Genomic DNA, 22,228 nt, shown 5'->3' on the forward strand with positions numbered 1-22,228 from the left:
CGGCCGGACAACGTCTACGCATCCTTCAGCACAACGTGCACAAAATGAAGGCTGTTCATGAGACAATACTTGAGGCTGCTGCAACCGGAAAGGCGGACATTGTCTGCATCCAGGAGCCTTATACCATAAAACTCAAAGCTGGGTATAGAACATTGACGCAGCCGGGCTTCACCCTGGTTGTGCCGTTTAATGTTAGGAATCTCGAGGCCATGCCTTTGCGCCCGCGGGTCCTGACCTACGTCCGCCAAGGCCTGCCGTTTTCTGTGCTGTTCGAGTTTGGCGATGCTGAGAGTGATATTCAGACCCTGCGCATCCTTGCGTCGGAGCCGTTTTCGCTTCTCAATGTCTACAACGAACGCCAGCTGACTGTGCAGCCTGTCCCCGAGACCCAACCCCGCCCCTATACCATTGAGCGCACCAATCTTTTATCGCGCAATATTGACACCAGTACTTTGCTTCTCGGCGACTTCAATCTCCATCACCATTGGTGGAATTCCCAGCGAGAGCATCCCCACGAACCACGAGCTGACTCTTTTGCTAACTGGCTGATGTCGCAGAATGCCACCCTGATTGTCGACGACGACTACGTTGAACGCAACGGCGGCACATACGTCAACAGCAGCACGACCTCGGTGATCGACCTCGCATTTTCCCTGCGGTCTCGACCGGGCCTGTTTACGAACTGGAGGTATCTTCAGGAGACGGGCTCCGATCACCGGGCCATCAGTTTTGATTACGTCAGCACCACCACACCCAAAACCCTAACACGTAACCCGGCGTTCAACACCAAGACGGCCGACTGGTCGCTGTTTCGCAAGGAATGGCTGGCTGGCCAGGCTGACCTTGAGCTTCAGCTGTCCCTGGCAGAGATTTCTGCAGACGGTGACGCAATGGCGCGACTGCTTTCCGAGGCCCTGCAATCTGCTTGTCAGAGGTGCATGTCAGTGAAGAGGCACAGGTCGCTGTGGTGCAGTGGTATAGCACCTGGCAAGGCTTTTCGGTTGGCTACCGAGAAGTCGTAGGTTCGATTCCTACCAGTGACGCCAATTTTCTACGAGCAGTCAACCTTAACTGGGGCACTTGGGGTTAGTGCTGCTCGTTGGAAATTCATACCAAAAGCTATTCATGTATTTCCTTTCTGTCATAACTTGGGGATTATATTTGTGGGATCTTAGATGTAACTGCCTCCCTGCCAGGGGATTGGAGTATATTATGTATAGTAGCTAGCTTGTTTGAGATTCCGTTAAACCTTGATTCGTGTATAGTATTAATATACACCTCGCCATAACCCTGTCAGGTTCCATGCGAGTAATGAATAAAAAAAAAAAAAAAAAAAGAAGAGGCACAGTGCCCGCGCAAAGCCATGGTGGACGCCCGAGCTACAATCACAACGTCAGGCCGCATCGCGCGCAGAGAGAAGATACAGACGAGGCAGGCTGTCGCTGGTTGAGTTTCATTCGATTCGCAACAAGTACACCCATGCTGTCGAAGATGCTAAGTCTACTCACTGGACTACCTTTCTTTCTGACGCTGACAACGAAAAGGTCTACACAGCCTGGAAATACACCAAGCCAGCTACGGCGAGTTACTTCCCCCCCATCCAGGGGCCAGACGGGTTAGCCAATACCCCCGAGGAGAAGGAAAAGGCTTTCCTGACGCTACTGGGTGCTACGTCTAGCGCAGGTGTCGACCCCCGACCTGACATTGCGGATACACACGACCCCCATCACGACCCCCATCACGACACCCCCCACGACACCCCCCCGAACGACACCGACCGAAGCATATACCCCTGGCCTGACCTTACAGACCACGAGATCAAGGAGGCAATCATGTCCGCCAACGCCAAGAAGGCCCCCGGGCCCGACGGCATGAACGCCAAGATCATCCAGATCGCCTTTGAGGCCCATCCCGCGCCCTTTCTCTCCGTCTACAAAGCCCTGTCTCGCCTCGGAATACACCCCACACTCTGGAAGCAAGCTACTGGGATTGTGCTCGCGAAAGACGGAAAGGCTGATTATTCAGTCGTAAAGTCCTACCGCATCATCTCACTGCTCAACTGTCTAGGCAAAGTGCTCGAGAAAGTCTTTGCGACCCGCTTAGGGTACCTCGCTAATTGCCATGACAGCTCGCTTCTAGACGACACTCAACTGGGAGGCCGCAAACAGCGTTCAGCCATGGACGCCGCTCTCGTATACGTCAGCCACCTGCAGAAGGTCAAGGAGATGAAGCTCGTTCCAAGCACTCTCTTCCTTGACGTCAAGGGCGCTTTCGACCACGTGTCAAAGCCCTGCTTGATGCGCAGCTTACGTGAGCTCGGTCTTCCCCTGGTGTTCCGAAAATGGGTTGCTTCGTTCCTCCAGGACCGTACTGTCGGCCTGCACATCGAGGGTCAGCCGTTTCCGATGACCCCGGTTAACATCGGCATCCCCCAAGGTTCCCCCATCAGTCCTCTACTCTTCCTGTTGTATGCTCGGCATATAGTGGCTCGGGTGGCCGGCGACACACCACAACTTCAGCTGTCGTATATAGACGACTTCAGCGTAACCGTGGCGTCCAAAAGCCCGAGGCGTTCAGCGGCGCTTCTCGAAGAACTCGTGACGGAGCTGCGGGCCAAGGCTCGTGACTACGGCATTGAGTTTGAAGAGAGCAAAACTGAGCTCATCCACTACACCGATGCTGCAAAGTGGGCCTCCCAAACTGTCCGAGTAGGTGATGTCACTGTGCGTCCCCAAAAGATGGTCAAGTGGCTAGGTTTCCATTTCGACAACAGACTTTCGTTTAAACAGCACGTCCAGGCACGGACCCAAAAGGCTGAGATCGCGTTCCGCGGCTTGCTTCGGCTCGCTTCGAACACGCGTGGACTGTCCATCGCGGCACTCCGTCAGCTCTACATCTCCTGTGTGGGTACCGTCGCCGATTACGGATCAATTCTCTGGTATGACCCGTCAAAACCCCAGCTCAGTCTGCAAAGGGTATACCAGAAACTGCAAAGCCAAGCTGCCGCCCGTATCCTAGGTACATTCCGCGGTTCACCAACACGCGCCGTCGAAGTCGAGGCCGGCCTCCCGCCCCCCTCTATTCGATTCGCCAAAGCACGCATGGCCTACGCCGCTCGCACTCTCCGCCTCCAACGCAACCATCCCGTCCGTGTTGCGTCCCAACCCGACAAGGACGAGCTTGCCCCCGATGACTCAGACCTGCCTCTCCTGGGGCATAACATGAGTGTCAAGACTCGACTCGGCTGCATCATGCGCGAGTTGAAGCCATTGGTGGCAGGCATGTGGAGACGAGAACGTCGCCGACAGGAGTGGGATAGTCCCTGGCAGCCGCCACTGACCGACCGCATCTCCATCGTCGTCGACCCTGGACCCAAGGAGGACGCTGCCGTCAGGCATGCCCAGTTCTTGTCAAGACTTCCGAACGATGCCGTCACCGTGTATACGGACGGCTCCAAAGAAGGCTCCAGGTGCTCGCTTGCAGCGTGCGTGGTCGATACCAAAACCGGTGAAATCAAAACGAAAGTCAGTCATCGACTGCAAGATGTGGAGGTTGCAGACTGCGAGAGCGCCGCCATCGTGGAGGCACTCACGCTCCTCGCCAAAACAGAAAAAATAACAAAGCAAGCTCGCCCCTGCTATGTGTTTGTCGACAGCCAAGCTGCCATTGCGCGGCTCCGCAAACACGGCCACTTCGCGTGGCAGGCCCGCCGCGTCCTAGGTACATTCACGTCGCCAGTCACGGTGATGTGGTGTCCCGGGCACATGGGCATAGTGGGGAACGAGATTGCAGACGCGGTTGCACGCCAGGCTCTCGAGAGTGATGATGAACGCAAGTTCAGCTCACTGGGCAGTGTCTTCGCCAGGGTTAGGAGGTTTACCATGGACAAGTGGGAGACTCTCTGGGCTTTTGAGCGAGACACCGCCGCTGGTCCCTCCCACGGCTCGCACTACCTGCGTACCATCGGTGGTGATCCAGTTCTCCGTGCTAAGGCGCCCAAGGTTTCCGGACCAAGATGGCTAACCTCGGCGTACTTCCAGATGAAGGTGGGTAAAGGCAACTTGTTGCCCTACCTGCTGCTCATCAAGAAGACGGACTCGGACCGGTGCCGCCGTTGTCAAGAACATGAAAGCGAGAGCGTTGAGCATGTGCTGCTGCACTGCGCCGCATTTTCTGCAGAGCGTCAAGAGATGGCCATGGCATTGAGTCCTAAGTCGCTAGATCTCCCGACGCTCTTCAATACGAATAACGGAACCGAGGTGCTGCTGAAGTTTGTTCGCAAGACGGGTTTTTGCACGAAGGCCTGGGTAGAAGGTGTGGGGAGAAGAGAAAGTAGTGGTGGGAGGAGAGTGGAGGAAGTTGAGGAGTGAGGAGGAGTTGGTGCTTGTGTCTTTGGACAAATTACTGTGTCGACCACGACGTATTTCCTTTGTCGTTGATTTTTGCTGGAGTTTGGATGTTGTTTTATTGTACCTTGCTATGTGTAGATTTACTGCACCTCGCCATAACCCTATCAGGTTCCATGCGAGTAATGAATAAAAAAAAAAAAAAAAAAACCGAGGGGCAGCACCAAGGATCTTAAGTGGGAATAAGTTGAGAACGCAGCTCAGTACCCGCAAAGGCAAAGGTTTTTCAGTCGCTGTGGTGCAGTGGTATAGCACCTGGCAAGGCTTTTCGGTTGGCTACCGAGAAGTCGTAGGTTCGATTCCTACCAGTGACACCAATTTTCTACGAGCAGTCAACCTTAACTGGGGCACTTGGGGTTAGTGCTGCTCGTTGGAAATTCATACCAAAAGCTATTCATGTATTTCCTTTCTGTCATAACTTGGGGATTATATTTGTGGGATCTTAGATGTAACTGCCTCCCTGCCAGGGGATTGGAGTATATTATGTGTAGTAGCTAGCTTGTTTGAGATTCCGTTAAACCTTGATTCGTGTATAGTATTAATATACACCTCGCCATAACCCTGTCAGGTTCCATGCGAGTAATGAATAAAAAAAAAAAAAAAAAAAAGGTTTTTCAACCTTGTTGTCCTCCCTAGTTATGGCATTGGTCATAGAAGTAAGAGCCAGGCCTGTAGGTTATAACAAACAACAATCGCTCAGTTCCATAGCCCATAAATCTGTTGCCTGCAAGATGCAGAAGGTCCCCTGAGAACTACCAAGTTCTGGTAACAAGTGTACACCAGAGTGGCTACTCAGTTGGCACAATCATCAATCGCCGCGACATAATCGCCTCCACAATAGCTAAGAACCCCCTGGGACATGGTTCGATGGATGTAAACGAACACGATTCCGGTTGTGGGAGAATAGACTAACATGTGTAATGGGGACTCATCATCGATCGGGTAATTGGTATATGACAACAGACAGCATGGAAACAAAGACGTGCAGGATCCGTAAAGAGTATTGGTGAAAGGGGAAAACAAGAAATTGGTAATGTCAGCTTGTCAAACTTGGCAGTATTTCAGCACAAGATACAAGACTGGCCTGCACCACCATAGGCAGGACTTCGAAGAGGGACATCGTGTTTCTTTTAACGAGAAGAAAAACAACAAGATATTGTCCAAAAGAGAGAGGCAGAGAGTAGGCCCAAGTGAAGACACAAAGAGGTCGCAGAAAGGAGACATAGAGTAGTCGCAAGTAGACGTAACAGAGTCGAAGAAAGTAACAGGCAAGAGAGCTGTCCAAAGTAGAGGACACAGAACATGTCACAAGAAGTAGACGTATAGTGGTCGTAAGTAGACACAACAACAGCCGAAAGAAAATAGTCCGAACAGTGGCCTAACGCATTAGACACAACTGTGGCACGAAGACTAGACATAACTGTCAAGAAGTGGGACAGAAGCGAGCTGTTAACAAAGCGAGTAGACAGCAACTGTCAATACCCAGACAGACACGGGCTAAGCACAAGGCCAACAGATATACACCTGCATCAAAAATGGCCAAATCGACAGAAAAACTCACCAAAACGACTCTGAGCAACAGCTCAATTGATTCTAAGACTAGTTCGAGCAGTGCATCGAACAAAATAGACAAGAAACCGACCGCGCGCGATGAAACGCGCCGCACGACGCGCCTGGGGCTGAGTTTTGCCCAGATGGCGAGCCAGGAACCGCGTTCCGACGACGACGAGCTGCTGCGTTCACCGTCGCAGCCTGCGCCCGTCACCTCATCGATGAAAGTCGATGCAGGTGTTGAAGATGCGCCGGTGGTTGAGATTCCCTCGACACCCGACTCGCGCGACTCGGACGCGACAACGCCGACGCCTAATGCACTGGATGGGAACCTGTTCGTGTTCAGCCAGGCTCAGCGCGATGAGAACGACACCAACAACACCAACAACACCAACAACAACAACAACGACCAGACGATTCCGGCGAAGCGCGCCCGAGAGATTGCTCTCATGTTGGAGCGCAAGCGCCGGCGCGACGAGCAGAACGCCGCCATCATGAACGAGGTCTTCCTTGTTCTAGAACGACTCAAGGAGTCAGCCTCCGAGGCCCAGCTGATGCGCATCCTGCGCCAGTTTGGCAACGAGTGCGGGCTCGTCGTAATGTCGCGCCACGACCACAAGACGCTGGTTGAGATGGAAGTCTCAAAGGCTGCCCGCCCCAAGCCAGCACACGAGGCTGAAGCCGTGGCTGCGTACAGCGAGGCTGCGACGCAGACACCTGAGGTGCCAGCCGCGCCTTCTGTCCTGGGCAGTGAGCCCTGTGCCAGCAAAAAAAACGCCACCCCTGCGCCTAAGGCCAATAAGCGCAGACGCCGCGGCAAAAAGGCCAAAAAAAATGCTGCGACCGCCGCAACCGCCGCAACCGCCGCCACTGACCAGGCTGATGCTATGGTCATCGACACCGCTGGCGACCAGTCCAGCACACCCGACACCACTACCTCGACCACCACCTCGACCGCCACTACTACTACCGATGACGCCGCCGCGCCTCCCGCCCCGGACACGGCTATGGCTGATGCCGACGCGCCCACTGAGTCCCCCGACACGTGGACCGTAGTCGCCAAGCGCGCCCAGAAGAAGGCTGCCGACAAAACCACGACCCCCGCCCCCAACACGACCACCACCACGACCACCACGACTGCCCCTCGCGAGAAAACGGCCGTCGTTATTGTCACCACACCCGAGTCGAGAGCCAGCGCGCTGCCCCAGCGACGCGTGCGCGACGCGGTGAACCGCCTTCTTGGCAAGACTGCAGTGTCTGCGGTCCAGCGCACCAAGGCGGGCAACATCTTGCTGCACGCTGTGGACAGTGAGGCCGTCAGATTGATGACCTCCAATCTGCAGCGCGTGGTCAAGGAGCTGTCCTGCTTTGGCGCCTGCGAGTTCACGCGCGCCACATCTCCCGGCTCCAGAACCCACAAGTCGTCAAAGCTCTGCTTTGTCATCCACGGTGTGCCGATTGAAGACGGTTTCGACAGTCTCAAGGAGCTGCCCAAGGACATGGCGGACTTCAACGGCGTCAAGATCTCCGACTCGCTGCGCTGGCTTGTGGTCCCTGCCAAGGGTAAGCAGGCTGGCTCGGTGGTCGTCGAGGCCCTGACCCAGGCTGACTACGACAAGTGTGTCGGCAAAAACGTCAACGTCGGCGGCGCTATTGTCCCAGCAGTGCCCTACGTTGACCGCAAATCTACGACAGACGGCCCCCCTCGCCTATGAAAGAGGGCCCTACGGCCGGACAACGTCTACGCATCCTTCAGCACAACGTGCACAAAATGAAGGCTGTTCATGAGACAATACTTGAGGCTGCTGCAACCGGAAAGGCGGACATTGTCTGCATCCAGGAGCCTTATACCATAAAACTCAAAGCTGGGTATAGAACATTGACGCAGCCGGGCTTCACCCTGGTTGTGCCGTTTAATGTTAGGAATCTCGAGGCCATGCCTTTGCGCCCGCGGGTCCTGACCTACGTCCGCCAAGGCCTGCCGTTTTCTGTGCTGTTCGAGTTTGGCGATGCTGAGAGTGATATTCAGACCCTGCGCATCCTTGCGTCGGAGCCGTTTTCGCTTCTCAATGTCTACAACGAACGCCAGCTGACTGTGCAGCCTGTCCCCGAGACCCAACCCCGCCCCTATACCATTGAGCGCACCAATCTTTTATCGCGCAATATTGACACCAGTACTTTGCTTCTCGGCGACTTCAATCTCCATCACCATTGGTGGAATTCCCAGCGAGAGCATCCCCACGAACCACGAGCTGACTCTTTTGCTAACTGGCTGATGTCGCAGAATGCCACCCTGATTGTCGACGACGACTACGTTGAACGCAACGGCGGCACATACGTCAACAGCAGCACGACCTCGGTGATCGACCTCGCATTTTCCCTGCGGTCTCGACCGGGCCTGTTTACGAACTGGAGGTATCTTCAGGAGACGGGCTCCGATCACCGGGCCATCAGTTTTGATTACGTCAGCACCACCACACCCAAAACCCTAACACGTAACCCGGCGTTCAACACCAAGACGGCCGACTGGTCGCTGTTTCGCAAGGAATGGCTGGCTGGCCAGGCTGACCTTGAGCTTCAGCTGTCCCTGGCAGAGATTTCTGCAGACGGTGACGCAATGGCGCGACTGCTTTCCGAGGCCCTGCAATCTGCTTGTCAGAGGTGCATGTCAGTGAAGAGGCACAGTGCCCGCGCAAAGCCATGGTGGACGCCCGAGCTACAATCACAACGTCAGGCCGCATCGCGCGCAGAGAGAAGATACAGACGAGGCAGGCTGTCGCTGGTTGAGTTTCATTCGATTCGCAACAAGTACACCCATGCTGTCGAAGATGCTAAGTCTACTCACTGGACTACCTTTCTTTCTGACGCTGACAACGAAAAGGTCTACACAGCCTGGAAATACACCAAGCCAGCTACGGCGAGTTACTTCCCCCCCATCCAGGGGCCAGACGGGTTAGCCAATACCCCCGAGGAGAAGGAAAAGGCTTTCCTGACGCTACTGGGTGCTACGTCTAGCGCAGGTGTCGACCCCCGACCTGACATTGCGGATACACACGACCCCCATCACGACCCCCATCACGACACCCCCCACGACACCCCCCCGAACGACACCGACCGAAGCATATACCCCTGGCCTGACCTTACAGACCACGAGATCAAGGAGGCAATCATGTCCGCCAACGCCAAGAAGGCCCCCGGGCCCGACGGCATGAACGCCAAGATCATCCAGATCGCCTTTGAGGCCCATCCCGCGCCCTTTCTCTCCGTCTACAAAGCCCTGTCTCGCCTCGGAATACACCCCACACTCTGGAAGCAAGCTACTGGGATTGTGCTCGCGAAAGACGGAAAGGCTGATTATTCAGTCGTAAAGTCCTACCGCATCATCTCACTGCTCAACTGTCTAGGCAAAGTGCTCGAGAAAGTCTTTGCGACCCGCTTAGGGTACCTCGCTAATTGCCATGACAGCTCGCTTCTAGACGACACTCAACTGGGAGGCCGCAAACAGCGTTCAGCCATGGACGCCGCTCTCGTATACGTCAGCCACCTGCAGAAGGTCAAGGAGATGAAGCTCGTTCCAAGCACTCTCTTCCTTGACGTCAAGGGCGCTTTCGACCACGTGTCAAAGCCCTGCTTGATGCGCAGCTTACGTGAGCTCGGTCTTCCCCTGGTGTTCCGAAAATGGGTTGCTTCGTTCCTCCAGGACCGTACTGTCGGCCTGCACATCGAGGGTCAGCCGTTTCCGATGACCCCGGTTAACATCGGCATCCCCCAAGGTTCCCCCATCAGTCCTCTACTCTTCCTGTTGTATGCTCGGCATATAGTGGCTCGGGTGGCCGGCGACACACCACAACTTCAGCTGTCGTATATAGACGACTTCAGCGTAACCGTGGCGTCCAAAAGCCCGAGGCGTTCAGCGGCGCTTCTCGAAGAACTCGTGACGGAGCTGCGGGCCAAGGCTCGTGACTACGGCATTGAGTTTGAAGAGAGCAAAACTGAGCTCATCCACTACACCGATGCTGCAAAGTGGGCCTCCCAAACTGTCCGAGTAGGTGATGTCACTGTGCGTCCCCAAAAGATGGTCAAGTGGCTAGGTTTCCATTTCGACAACAGACTTTCGTTTAAACAGCACGTCCAGGCACGGACCCAAAAGGCTGAGATCGCGTTCCGCGGCTTGCTTCGGCTCGCTTCGAACACGCGTGGACTGTCCATCGCGGCACTCCGTCAGCTCTACATCTCCTGTGTGGGTACCGTCGCCGATTACGGATCAATTCTCTGGTATGACCCGTCAAAACCCCAGCTCAGTCTGCAAAGGGTATACCAGAAACTGCAAAGCCAAGCTGCCGCCCGTATCCTAGGTACATTCCGCGGTTCACCAACACGCGCCGTCGAAGTCGAGGCCGGCCTCCCGCCCCCCTCTATTCGATTCGCCAAAGCACGCATGGCCTACGCCGCTCGCACTCTCCGCCTCCAACGCAACCATCCCGTCCGTGTTGCGTCCCAACCCGACAAGGACGAGCTTGCCCCCGATGACTCAGACCTGCCTCTCCTGGGGCATAACATGAGTGTCAAGACTCGACTCGGCTGCATCATGCGCGAGTTGAAGCCATTGGTGGCAGGCATGTGGAGACGAGAACGTCGCCGACAGGAGTGGGATAGTCCCTGGCAGCCGCCACTGACCGACCGCATCTCCATCGTCGTCGACCCTGGACCCAAGGAGGACGCTGCCGTCAGGCATGCCCAGTTCTTGTCAAGACTTCCGAACGATGCCGTCACCGTGTATACGGACGGCTCCAAAGAAGGCTCCAGGTGCTCGCTTGCAGCGTGCGTGGTCGATACCAAAACCGGTGAAATCAAAACGAAAGTCAGTCATCGACTGCAAGATGTGGAGGTTGCAGACTGCGAGAGCGCCGCCATCGTGGAGGCACTCACGCTCCTCGCCAAAACAGAAAAAATAACAAAGCAAGCTCGCCCCTGCTATGTGTTTGTCGACAGCCAAGCTGCCATTGCGCGGCTCCGCAAACACGGCCACTTCGCGTGGCAGGCCCGCCGCGTCCTAGGTACATTCACGTCGCCAGTCACGGTGATGTGGTGTCCCGGGCACATGGGCATAGTGGGGAACGAGATTGCAGACGCGGTTGCACGCCAGGCTCTCGAGAGTGATGATGAACGCAAGTTCAGCTCACTGGGCAGTGTCTTCGCCAGGGTTAGGAGGTTTACCATGGACAAGTGGGAGACTCTCTGGGCTTTTGAGCGAGACACCGCCGCTGGTCCCTCCCACGGCTCGCACTACCTGCGTACCATCGGTGGTGATCCAGTTCTCCGTGCTAAGGCGCCCAAGGTTTCCGGACCAAGATGGCTAACCTCGGCGTACTTCCAGATGAAGGTGGGTAAAGGCAACTTGTTGCCCTACCTGCTGCTCATCAAGAAGACGGACTCGGACCGGTGCCGCCGTTGTCAAGAACATGAAAGCGAGAGCGTTGAGCATGTGCTGCTGCACTGCGCCGCATTTTCTGCAGAGCGTCAAGAGATGGCCATGGCATTGAGTCCTAAGTCGCTAGATCTCCCGACGCTCTTCAATACGAATAACGGAACCGAGGTGCTGCTGAAGTTTGTTCGCAAGACGGGTTTTTGCACGAAGGCCTGGGTAGAAGGTGTGGGGAGAAGAGAAAGTAGTGGTGGGAGGAGAGTGGAGGAAGTTGAGGAGTGAGGAGGAGTTGGTGCTTGTGTCTTTGGACAAATTACTGTGTCGACCACGACGTATTTCCTTTGTCGTTGATTTTTGCTGGAGTTTGGATGTTGTTTTATTGTACCTTGCTATGTGTAGATTTACTGCACCTCGCCATAACCCTATCAGGTTCCATGCGAGTAATGAATAAAAAAAAAAAAAAAAAAAAAGACACGGGCTGTCAGCAAAGCGAGTAGATATAAACTATCAATACCCGGACAGACACGAGCTGTCGGCAATTATAACCCAGCAGGGGTCAAACGCAAGCACCATAGTGGTCAAAGAAGAGACACAAAAAAAGCAGTCGCCGATGGACACACGGTGTCACAAGGAAGAGGCATTAAGAGGTGTCAACCCAAAGAACAGACACGAGCTGTTTTTTTTTTTTTTTTTTTTTATTCATTACTCGCATGGAACCTGACAGGGTTATGGCGAGGTGTATATTAATACTATACACGAATCAAGGTTTAACGGAATCTCAAACAAGCTAGCTACTACACATAATATACTCCAATCCCCTGGCAGGGAGGCAGTTACATCTAAGATCCCACAAATATAATCCCCAAGTTATGACAGAAAGGAAATACATGAATAGCTTTTGGTATGAATTTCCAACGAGCAGCACTAACCCCAAGTGCCCCAGTTAAGGTTGACTGCTCGTAGAAAATTGGCGTCACTGGTAGGAATCGAACCTACGACTTCTCGGTAGCCAACCGAAAAGCCTTGCCAGGTGCTATACCACTGCACCACAGCGACACGAGCTGTTCGTAGAACCAACGAGCTCAGCAAAGAACAGACACTAGCTGCTGATATCATATAAATAGACCCAACAGGAGTCAAAACAATTAGGCAAGACAAAGGCCAAGAAATACAGACACAGAGGTCTAAAAACAGACATAAACTGTCCAAGAAATCCCACAAGAACTCAATAACATGCTTTGGCACAATGGCAGGTGTGTGAGTAAACTCAACAACAACACTTTATACACTCAGGTACCATGTTGTAACTCAAAGTAATCTGGGAGTTGGCAACATCATTGCTGCAAGCCAAAAGGTGCATAGCTGGTAGACATGGCTTTCTGGAAACCCCCGTTCAGATGTGGCAAGTTGTAACGACTGGTTGATGCGGGACCAAATGAACAGCTTATAAAATAAGGTAGTTGACCGCCCGTAAATCAACAGAAGATCGTACACTGCCTGGTTCCCGAGGACAAAGAATCGGAGAAGCCAACACTGAAGAAGTAGGGGCAATGAAGCCACGTGTGAGCATGCCATCCAGGTTTTGCTTGACAAGTTGCAAATTTAGATGTGCATCATCAGACGGAAGAGTATTGATATGTTCGGCAGTCGAGACAAGATTAACAGCATGACCTGCGTCTTGACAAGAGGTGGTTGAAGGTACACCATCCCGCAAGAACACCGGACGCAAATCATAATAACTGTCCGAACTGCATTCGGGATATCGCTTGTGCACTTGTTCTAGCCGTAGGTCATCCTGATCAACAGGATCGAGAACCTGCTCAGCGGTAGTGCGGTGAGCCCGCCGGTTCTCATTGCTTGCAGTGGAACGCAAAGCTTGAGACGACATTAGCCTAGAGGAACAAAGTGCTTCAACGAAATTAAAGGAGCTGGGACAGAGACAGTGCCATCAACTGACTGTCCACAGAAGAAGAGAAGTAGATTGAGAAATGGAATCAACTAAGAACCAGAAAGAGCCGAGTTATGACTAGCGGACGAAGAAGGTTGTGTAACAACAGCAGCGCTAGTATGATCATAGGAAGACGGGATATCGGCCGTAGTCGAGAGCCGGAACGAAAAGAAGAATAAGGTGTGCTAAAGAATAACAAAGAGTTGGAAGAATGTGTGAGTCTTTAAATGAAGCTTAACAAAATATTACGGATAGGGCCCAAGGAAACCATTAGGGTTCTAGAAAGCCAACGACTCAGGACAATGATAGGTTCCAGAGGTGGACAGTCAGGCCTGCGCGGATATACGGCCGGGAGGAGAGGATAGAACTCTCTAGGTCGTATGGTCGGTTTGAGGTAAAGAGGCACACTCAACTAATTGATCTTATAACACACGGAAGGGAATAAACAATCACAGGAACACTGAGGTAACGAAGACGACAGAAGGTACTGATGCAATGAAGGCTATCAAGAAACAAGTGATAATTAAAGATATAGTACTAAAGAAGAAGGTACTATCGAAGAAGTGATACTATAAACTAGTATACAAAGAAGAATGGCAAAAGGGGTGTATGTGATTGTTAAGCTTGGGGAGCAAGAGTTAACCTGATCACACAGGGCAGAAGGCAACGCTATTTAAGGCGTTGCAGATTCTGACAACAGAGATCTTCCCAAGCTAGAACCAAATCACAGATAACCGAAAGTGGGGACATACGTAACTCAACGTTACCAGACGCTACTATCAAACCGGATGTTAGTTCACGAGATAAACCAACACGGCAGCAGCAGAACTGAAAATCCCTCAAGACACCCAGGCAACGATATGTCGCGTTACAGCGATATCGGCCTAACAGGTGTGGGCCCCACGCTCAAACGCTGTTGACACAAAAGGAACGAGAATAGCAGTCAACTCAGAATAAGCTGCATCAACTGCAGAGTACCGAGTTACCTAATAGCGATGATCTATAGTGTGCAAGCCGGCCACACCCGAGTAGATAAACCGGAGTGACACCTCAAGGTTACACAGACCACCAAGTGGTATAACCGTATCATCATACGTCCTTGGAACATTAGCGTGACACAACGGAAGCGGGGTAAGGTGCCAGGCATAACCCTATGCAATGGCAATGGCAAGAATGGCTATTCATGACACTGTTATATCGCCACAAGTTGTTTGTTCCAGAATGGGAACCCCTACGGACGGCACTGATTCAGAAGACGCACGATTCACACATCACAGGCCACCCCGGACGCGACGGCACGCTTGCCATTCTGTCCCGCGAGTTTTTCTGGCCAGGTATATCGCGAGATGTGAGACGTTTTTGTGCGAACTGCAATGTTTGTGGGCGGTCGAAAGTGTGGCGCGAGCGTAAGAAGGGATTACTGTTGCCGCTTCCGATCCCGCAGCGACCCCACTCGGAGCTGGGTATAGACTTCATGACTGAGCTCCCCGCGAAGAAATCGGGAGATCCCCGCTACCTGATGGTGATTGTTGACCGTCTAACGGGAGGTGTTGCCTTGGAAGCCATGAACACGATGAAGGCCGAACAATGTGCAGAGAGTTTTCTGCAGTGTTACTGGAAGCACCATGGTTTCCCGCGCGCGCTGGTCTCTGATCGAGGCACTAACTGGACGAGCGAGTTTTGGACTCATCTTTGCAAGCTTACTGGTATCGAACAACGGTTGTCGACAGGTTTCCACCCACAGACTGACGGCGCAACGGAACGGATGAATCAAGAAGTTTTGACATACTTGCGATCGTTCATCACCTATTCGCAGTATGATTGGCCAGACTTGCTCCCCTCGGCCATGTTGGCGATCAACAACCGGAATACCTCGATGGGAATGAGTCCGTTTTTCCTGACGCACGGTTATCACGTCAGCCCAATCGAGCAAGTTACAGCAGAAGAGTCCGTTCCGCGAAGGCTAGAACACCGAGACGCCGAGAAGTTCATTCAGAGACTCCACGAAGGCTGGGAGCTAGCACAGGCAGCCATGGCAGCGCGACAACAGGACATGGAAGATCAGGCCAACCGATCGAGAGGCCCCCAGGTTCGGTTCGAAGTCGGAGACACCGTGTGGCTAAAGCTCAAGAATATTTCGACGGCCCAGCTATCAAAGAAGCTTTCCTGGACGAACGCGATGTACAAAGTCAGGAAGATTGTCTCTCCCCACGTTGTTGAGTTGGACGTGCCGACAAATGTTCATCCGAGATTCCACGTCGATTTGCTCAAGCCCGCCAGCCAGAACCCGTTCCCGTCGCAAGAAACGGACGACACGCAGCCGCCGCCAATTGAAGAAAACAAATACGGCGAACCCGAGTACCTTGTTGAACGAATCCTGAGAAGCCGCCAGAGACGCGTTGGAAGAGGCTACCGCAGAGAAGTTCTTGTCAAATGGGCCGGATACGCAGAGCCAGATTGGAGACCGCGCGTTGATTTCGAGGACACCGAAGCGCTTGAGATGTTTGAAGCCGAGTTTGGAACAGAAGACGATGTGGGCGTACCAGAAGCTGACGCCCGGACAGGCCCCCGCACACGGACGAGAGGAGGGGGGTAATGTTACGGGTCGTGGACCCGATGTTGGATCATCTTTGGGCTGATCCATGTTGACCCACTTTTTGTGTGATTTGAAGTTGGGTCCACTTTCGGGTTAGGGTTTGTGGACCCACTTTTAGTCGACCAGGGTGCGGCCCACTTTTTGTGTCACAAGGGTCGGGACCCACTTTTATGTGCACGGATGTTGCTCCACTTTTATTGTACAGGGGTCATAGGGCTGGTTGCCCTGGTGGGGCCCACACAACTGGATTCCTGAATGCCTATAAAGCATAGCCAGTTCCCCCATCTTTAGTTTAGATTTTCTTCTTCCTTTTCTTTCTTTTCTTCCCTATGTTAAAGATAATAAACAGCATTTGGTCATAACTATGAGATTTTCTCATACTTAGTGAAACCCGTCACACCGTGGCTGGCTTGGTGTATTTCCAGGCTGTGTAGACCTTTTCGTTGTCAGCGTCAGAAAGAAAGGTAGTCCAGTGAGTAGACTTAGCATCTTCGACAGCATGGGTGTACTTGTTGCGAATCGAATGAAACTCAACCAGCGACAGCCTGCCTCGTCTGTATCTTCTCTCTGCGCGCGATGCGGCCTGACGTTGTGATTGTAGCTCGGGCGTCCACCATGGCTTTGCGCGGGCACTGTGCCTCTTCACTGACATGCACCTCTGACAAGCAGATTGCAGGGCCTCGGAAAGCAGTCGCGCCATTGCGTCACCGTCTGCAGAAATCTCTGCCAGGGACAGCTGAAGCTCAAGGTCAGCCTGGCCAGCCAGCCATTCCTTGCGAAACAGCGACCAGTCGGCCGTCTTGGTGTTGAACGCCGGGTTACGTGTTAGGGTTTTGGGTGTGGTGGTGCTGACGTAATCAAAACTGATGGCCCGGTGATCGGAGCCCGTCTCCTGAAGATACCTCCAGTTCGTAAACAGGCCCGGTCGAGACCGCAGGGAAAATGCGAGGTCGATCACCGAGGTCGTGCTGCTGTTGACGTATGTGCCGCCGTTGCGTTCAACGTAGTCGTCGTCGACAATCAGGGTGGCATTCTGCGACATCAGCCAGTTAGCAAAAGAGTCAGCTCGTGGTTCGTGGGGATGCTCTCGCTGGGAATTCCACCAATGGTGATGGAGATTGAAGTCGCCGAGAAGCAAAGTACTGGTGTCAATATTGCGCGATAAAAGATTGGTGCGCTCAATGGTATAGGGGCGGGGTTGGGTCTCGGGGACAGGCTGCACAGTCAGCTGGCGTTCGTTGTAGACATTGAGAAGCGAAAACGGCTCCGACGCAAGGATGCGCAGGGTCTGAATATCACTCTCAGCATCGCCAAACTCGAACAGCACAGAAAACGGCAGGCCTTGGCGGACGTAGTGTTACGGGTTGAGAACCCGTGGTTGGATCAGACAGAGCTGATCCAGTGCTTTCGAATGCAGGTCGTTTCACCGAATTTGGACAAGGTTTCGGATGAACTTCGGCAACTCTTCGGAGGCTTCGGAGAGCTCGGACCGGGTCGGACTTGAGGTCCGTGGGTAGGATTCGCCTAATCCGGCAGGATGCAAAAAGGTCCGAAGTGTTCCGAGGGAAACTGAGGGATTCCGACGGGATCGGAGTTAACCTCGAGTTATCGCCGAAAACTCGGACATAAGGAGCTCACGGAGGGATATTGAGCCGATCGGGAACTTGCATTTGTAAGCACAAAAATGTCTATATAGTAGACCCAAATCCGCTGTTTAGTTTAGTCTTTCTTCTACCTTTTTGTCTCCATCAAAAGATAATAAACAGCATTCTGGTCATAACTGCAAGACTCTCTTGTACTTAGTGAACCGCTCACATATTATCTTTTGATCCTTTATTGTTTCTTAGAAGTTTGTGAGGAAACTTCATTGCCCCCTATTGTTTCTTAGAAGTTTGTGAGGAAACTTCATCACCCCCTATTGTTTCTTAGAAGTTTGTGAGGAAACTTCATCACCCTCCTACCGTGCCATACTTGACGAATGAAGTACGGCATCACATCAAGCCCCCGCAGTACAAGCCCCGTACAGCCACCCTCGCCCTCATTCTGGTCCGCATCCGAAGACAACGCGTCCCCTATACGCCGTCGAGCCAGAATGAGTAACGACAAGATGGAAGATGTTCTGGCTGGACTTGCGCTTGACCAGCCTGGCCCCTCCCGGCAACAAGCCGAGGCGCCCCCACAGCAGAGTTCAGACACCCCAGGATTGGAGGTGTTCACCCCGGAGCAACTAAGAGTGATCCAGATGTTGCTACGAAGCCAAGTCCTGTTACAGGCAACCGCCCCCCCGGCACCTGCACCTGCCCCGGTAGCCCCTACCCCGGCGCCAGTACGTACCCCGGGCCCCTTCGCCCCGATGATCGACCATCGGTACAACGCAAAATGGCCGGAGTGGGACGGAAAGACAGCGTCGTTCCCGCGATTCTTCAAACAGTTGAAGGCCCGAGCTCAGATCGAATCACAAGTCGTTGGCTCCTCCCAGGCAATTTGCCTAAGTGTTTTCATGGCCATTCCCACAGAGCAACAGGCCAGAGTTGAACAGTGGTTCACTGACGGAGCCACTCATTGTTAAGGTGTGATTACGCTAAGCTGGATCTTCACAGAAAGGGACACAGAGGGACAAAGATCTCGAATTGAAGAATCAAAACTAAACTCTCTAAATGGTGTAGAAACAATGCGACTATTTATCCTGTTGGAAAGGGAGGCAACCGACGATCGGCGGCGACGACAACTAGTTCCTCTAGGAAGTGCCGTTAGTCTTGGTTCTGGTCTGGCATTAGTTTTGCCGTACCAGCGCCGGACTAGTCCTTCGAGGATACGCCGTTAGTGTTGGTGTCGGGCTTCCGTCGGTCCTTAAGGGTGCAACCCCAACATCAGCCTCTCTTCCTCCTTTTGCGCGTCGTTTTGGTTCCTTTTTGGCTGAGCCATAGTTTGTAGGCGTCGGTATCGACCAGAAGGTCGACTGGTTCCCAGCCAGGTCTGACGTAGCCTTTCCATTTGACTTTGACTTGCTTGACACCGTTAGAAGTGCGTTCGCCTAGGATCTTTTCGACCTCCCAGTATTCTTCACCATTGATGACTTCCATAGGTGCTGGTCGATCGTCGTGAGTCTTTTGGGAAGGGAAAGCGTCGTTGGCAGCTGAGCGAAGGCGATCGGCATGGTAGACGTCGTGAGCAGTTGTACCCGGTACTTCAAGACGATAAGTGTGAGGGGTAACTTGTTCCAACACTTTGCAGTATTGGTATTTTGCTCTAAGTTTCCTGCCGAGGCCTGAGCCTTGTTGTTCAGGGCGTAGGGTGAGCCAAACGTATGAGCCTGTAGGAAAATCTGGTGCAGGACGTCGGTGTTCATTCTCGCGTTGCTCCATCTCCGCTCGTGACAGAGAAAGGTTGGCGTGGGCCCATTTCTGGGCGTCTCTCAGGCGTTGGATGACCCTCTCAGCCTGTCCGAGTGGACCGTTATTGTCGGGTTCGACAGGCAATGGTGGTGCGGCGAAGACTCGTGGGTGGTAGCCGTGAGACAAGAAGAAAGGTGAAACATTAGTGGCAGAAGATGGGGTGGCATTGATGCTGAACTCGACCATGGGCAGTAGATTGAGCCAGGCGGGGCCTTCAGCGCTGAGTTTGGCAAGTTTGACTTTGATCTCAGCGTTCATCCTCTCTGCAGCTCCATTGGTAGCCGGATGGTAAGCTGTTGTGGTTAGCCTTTCGATCTCTAGGCGTTTGCAGAGGTGTCGCCAAGCTGCGTTGACAAATTCGCGGTCAGACAAAATAGATTTTGGCATGCCGTGGTGTCGGTAAAAGTGGTGGAAGAACATATCTGCAACAGATTCCATGTCGAGGGCGTCGGCGGGAATAAGGATGACGCCCTTGGATAGACGGTCTATAACAGTTAGGACGTGGGTGTAGGTGATGCCGCCTTTCTGTGCTGGTTCCAAAGGTCCGATAAAGTCGATGGCAATCTCGGCCCAAGGCTGGTCGGGAATTGGCAAGGCTTTGAGGGTGGTGTCCTTGTTGTCGCGACGAATGTTAGAACTACCACAAATTTGACAGTTGCGGCAGAAACGGCGGATATCTTCGACGTAGCGGGGCCAGAAAAACTCTCTAGACAGCTCGACTTGCATGACGTTCTTTCCGGGGTGCAGCATCATGGGCGAGTCATGAATGTTCTGTAGGATGGCGGTTCTCAATGGCTCGTTAGTAGGTACCCATAGTTTATTCCGAAATCGAATAGCGGATTTGGCGTCCAAAGAGCAGTCGGAAATGTTGACTCTCAACTTGTGTCTGATTGTTTCGGGCCACTGTGACAGTCCATCTGTCAACGCTTTATGGATAATGGCGTATTCATCATCGGCAGCACAGGCATCAGACCAGAGTTCCCGTAAGGCAGGCGGAAGTTCGGGGGTAGAAGGGGCTTCTGGCGTGTTGGTGGTTTGTGTCGAGAAAACTTTCAGGCCGTTACCGTCGTGGTGCAAGATAGTGGCTAGTCGGTCGTTGTAGCGCGCGTCATTCGTGTTGTCTGGGGTGTCGCGGCGAGAGAGAGCATCTGGGAGAGGGGAGAGTTTACCAGGACGGTGGACGATGGTGCAGTTGTATTCGCTCAAGGTCAGGTACCATCTAGCTTGGCGTTCGGACAAGTGCTGCAACTTGGTAAAATGCAGCAAGTTTTTATGATCTGAGACGATGGTAAACGTCTCCTTCAGGCCCTTGAGTTCGCCACGCCATTCCTTCAGGGCACAGACAACAGCCAACAGCTCTTTGTCGTGGATCGGGTAGTTGCATTCGGCGGCAGTCATTTTGCGGCTGAAATAAGCACAAGGCCTAGTTGATCTATCGGGCTGCGTCTGTAGAAGCGCTGCACCGAGACAGTAGCCAGACGCGTCTGTCTCAACAACAGTTGGCAGATCTGGATTGTGCGTGCAGAGGACAGGGGTCGAGGTGAATGCTTCTTTTAGAGCCTGGAAGGACTCTTCTTCCTTTTCGCCCCACTGGAAGGCCTGGTCTTTCTTTGTCAACTGTAGCAAGGGAGTCGCTAGAGTAGTGAAATTTCTGACAAAGGTGCGGTAGAAATTGCATAGACCGAGGAAGGCTCGAACGTCCCTGACCTTCTTGGGCGTTGGCCAGTCCGACACTGCAGAGACTTTGGTTGGGTCGGTTGAAATCTTGCCGGGCTCAAGGATGTATCCCAGGTACTTCACTTTCGATACCGCGAACTCACATTTATCAATGTCGATTGTCAGTTGGCCCTCCAGAACCTTTGCTAAAGCCAAGTTGACCTTCTCGTAGTGGTCCTCTAACGTGCCGTCGGTATAAATCAAGATGTCATCGACGTAGGCAGAGCACCACACATCCAAGTATGGGCGTAGCAGACTGTTCACAAAACTTTGGAACTCTGCAGGCGCGTTGGCCAGACCAAAAGGCATGACGTTCCACTCAAAAAGGCCTTGTCGCGTTCGAAAAGCGGTCTTCCACTCATCTCCCTCGGCGATTCTGATGTTATGAAACGCGGAAACAACGTCGAGTTTCGTAAACCACTTAGCTTTGGAAGCATTAGCTAGGGTCTCGCTGATGTTTGGGAGTGGGTACCGATTCTTTTTCATAGTCGCGTTTAGTGCACGATAATCTACACAGAAGCGGAGGCCGCCACCAGGCTTTTTCACGAATAGGATGGGAGCAGCAGCAGTGGACTGGCTGTGGCGAATGTAGCCTTTTTCCAGCAATGAAAGAAGCGTCTGGCGAAGAACCACGAGTTCTTCTCTGGTCATGCTATAAAGGGGGCCCCATGGAGCTTCTTCGTCGGGCACGGTCAACTCGATCCTATGATCCTGGCCAGGCCGGCGGGGAGGCATCTTTTTAGCAAATTGTGCGTCTGGATCAAACACCTTGACCTTGTCGTGCTCGATCCAAGCTGGGATCTTCTTTTTCCACTCTCTGGGGTTGGCTGGTACTCTATCTTTCTCCAAACGGGCCAAGGCTTTATTGATATCTTCGATTGAAGCTGCAAAAACCCGCAGCTTATCTCTCTTGGCGGCGCGGAAGAAGGTGCTCGCTCTGTTTATTCGTACCATGGTAGAGCGGAAGGTATGGTTTGTCGTCGCCTTTCCTCGAGCGACAATGCCGGATTTAAATCTAACTGTGTCGGCTTCACAGTCTATCCTTGCCCCTTGTTTCTTGAGCCATGGGTATCCGATCAGGATGTCTTCGGCTAATTTTGGTACTACCCACGCCACATGTTTTTCTATGTGGCCCGATATGTCAATTTTAAACACGGCTAGTCGGTCAACCGTGACGGTACTCTTTGAATT

At 53.0% G+C, this 22,228-nt stretch overlaps 7 protein-coding genes across 7 annotated transcripts; 5 read left to right on the forward strand and 2 right to left on the reverse strand.

Annotated features, from left to right (window-relative positions):
* Positions 1–44: 44 nt before the first annotated feature.
* Positions 45–4,370, forward strand: BROUX77_000057 (uncharacterized protein; the record flags this gene model as incomplete). Its single annotated transcript, XM_073750598.1, has 2 exons — positions 45–940; positions 1,436–4,370. The coding sequence occupies 2 exons, from the start codon at positions 45–47 to the stop codon at positions 4,368–4,370; spliced, it is 3,831 nt and encodes a 1,276-aa protein (XP_073608294.1).
* Positions 4,371–5,941: 1,571 nt separating this feature from the next.
* Positions 5,942–7,672, forward strand: BROUX77_000058 (uncharacterized protein; the record flags this gene model as incomplete). Its single annotated transcript, XM_073750708.1, has 1 exon — positions 5,942–7,672. One exon carries the CDS (start codon positions 5,942–5,944, stop codon positions 7,670–7,672), a length of 1,731 nt encoding a protein of 576 aa, XP_073608295.1.
* Positions 7,673–7,728: 56 nt separating this feature from the next.
* BROUX77_000059 (uncharacterized protein) lies at positions 7,729–11,664 on the forward strand (the record flags this gene model as incomplete). Its single annotated transcript, XM_073750819.1, has 1 exon — positions 7,729–11,664. One exon carries the CDS (start codon positions 7,729–7,731, stop codon positions 11,662–11,664), a length of 3,936 nt encoding a protein of 1,311 aa, XP_073608296.1.
* A 3,140-nt stretch (positions 11,665–14,804) lies between these two features.
* Positions 14,805–15,926, forward strand: BROUX77_000060 (uncharacterized protein; the record flags this gene model as incomplete). Its single annotated transcript, XM_073750931.1, has 1 exon — positions 14,805–15,926. The coding sequence occupies one exon, from the start codon at positions 14,805–14,807 to the stop codon at positions 15,924–15,926; it is 1,122 nt and encodes a 373-aa protein (XP_073608297.1).
* Positions 15,927–16,320: 394 nt separating this feature from the next.
* On the reverse strand, positions 16,321–17,553 carry BROUX77_000061 (uncharacterized protein; the record flags this gene model as incomplete). The annotated part of the gene is made up of 2 exons (XM_073751042.1): positions 16,321–17,267; positions 17,526–17,553. 2 exons carry the CDS (start codon positions 17,551–17,553, stop codon positions 16,321–16,323), a joined length of 975 nt encoding a protein of 324 aa, XP_073608298.1.
* A 351-nt stretch (positions 17,554–17,904) lies between these two features.
* On the forward strand, positions 17,905–18,495 carry BROUX77_000062 (uncharacterized protein; the record flags this gene model as incomplete). The annotated part of the gene is made up of 1 exon (XM_073751153.1): positions 17,905–18,495. The coding sequence occupies one exon, from the start codon at positions 17,905–17,907 to the stop codon at positions 18,493–18,495; it is 591 nt and encodes a 196-aa protein (XP_073608299.1).
* A 301-nt stretch (positions 18,496–18,796) lies between these two features.
* On the reverse strand, positions 18,797–21,991 carry BROUX77_000063 (uncharacterized protein; the record flags this gene model as incomplete). Its single annotated transcript, XM_073751264.1, has 1 exon — positions 18,797–21,991. The coding sequence occupies one exon, from the start codon at positions 21,989–21,991 to the stop codon at positions 18,797–18,799; it is 3,195 nt and encodes a 1,064-aa protein (XP_073608300.1).
* Positions 21,992–22,228: the final 237 nt, after the last annotated feature.

This window comes from Berkeleyomyces rouxiae (genome assembly GCF_048999995.1).
Source record: "Berkeleyomyces rouxiae strain 22BRR77 chromosome Unknown BrBRR77_ptg000001l, whole genome shotgun sequence".
NCBI lineage: Eukaryota > Fungi > Ascomycota > Sordariomycetes > Microascales > Ceratocystidaceae > Berkeleyomyces > Berkeleyomyces rouxiae.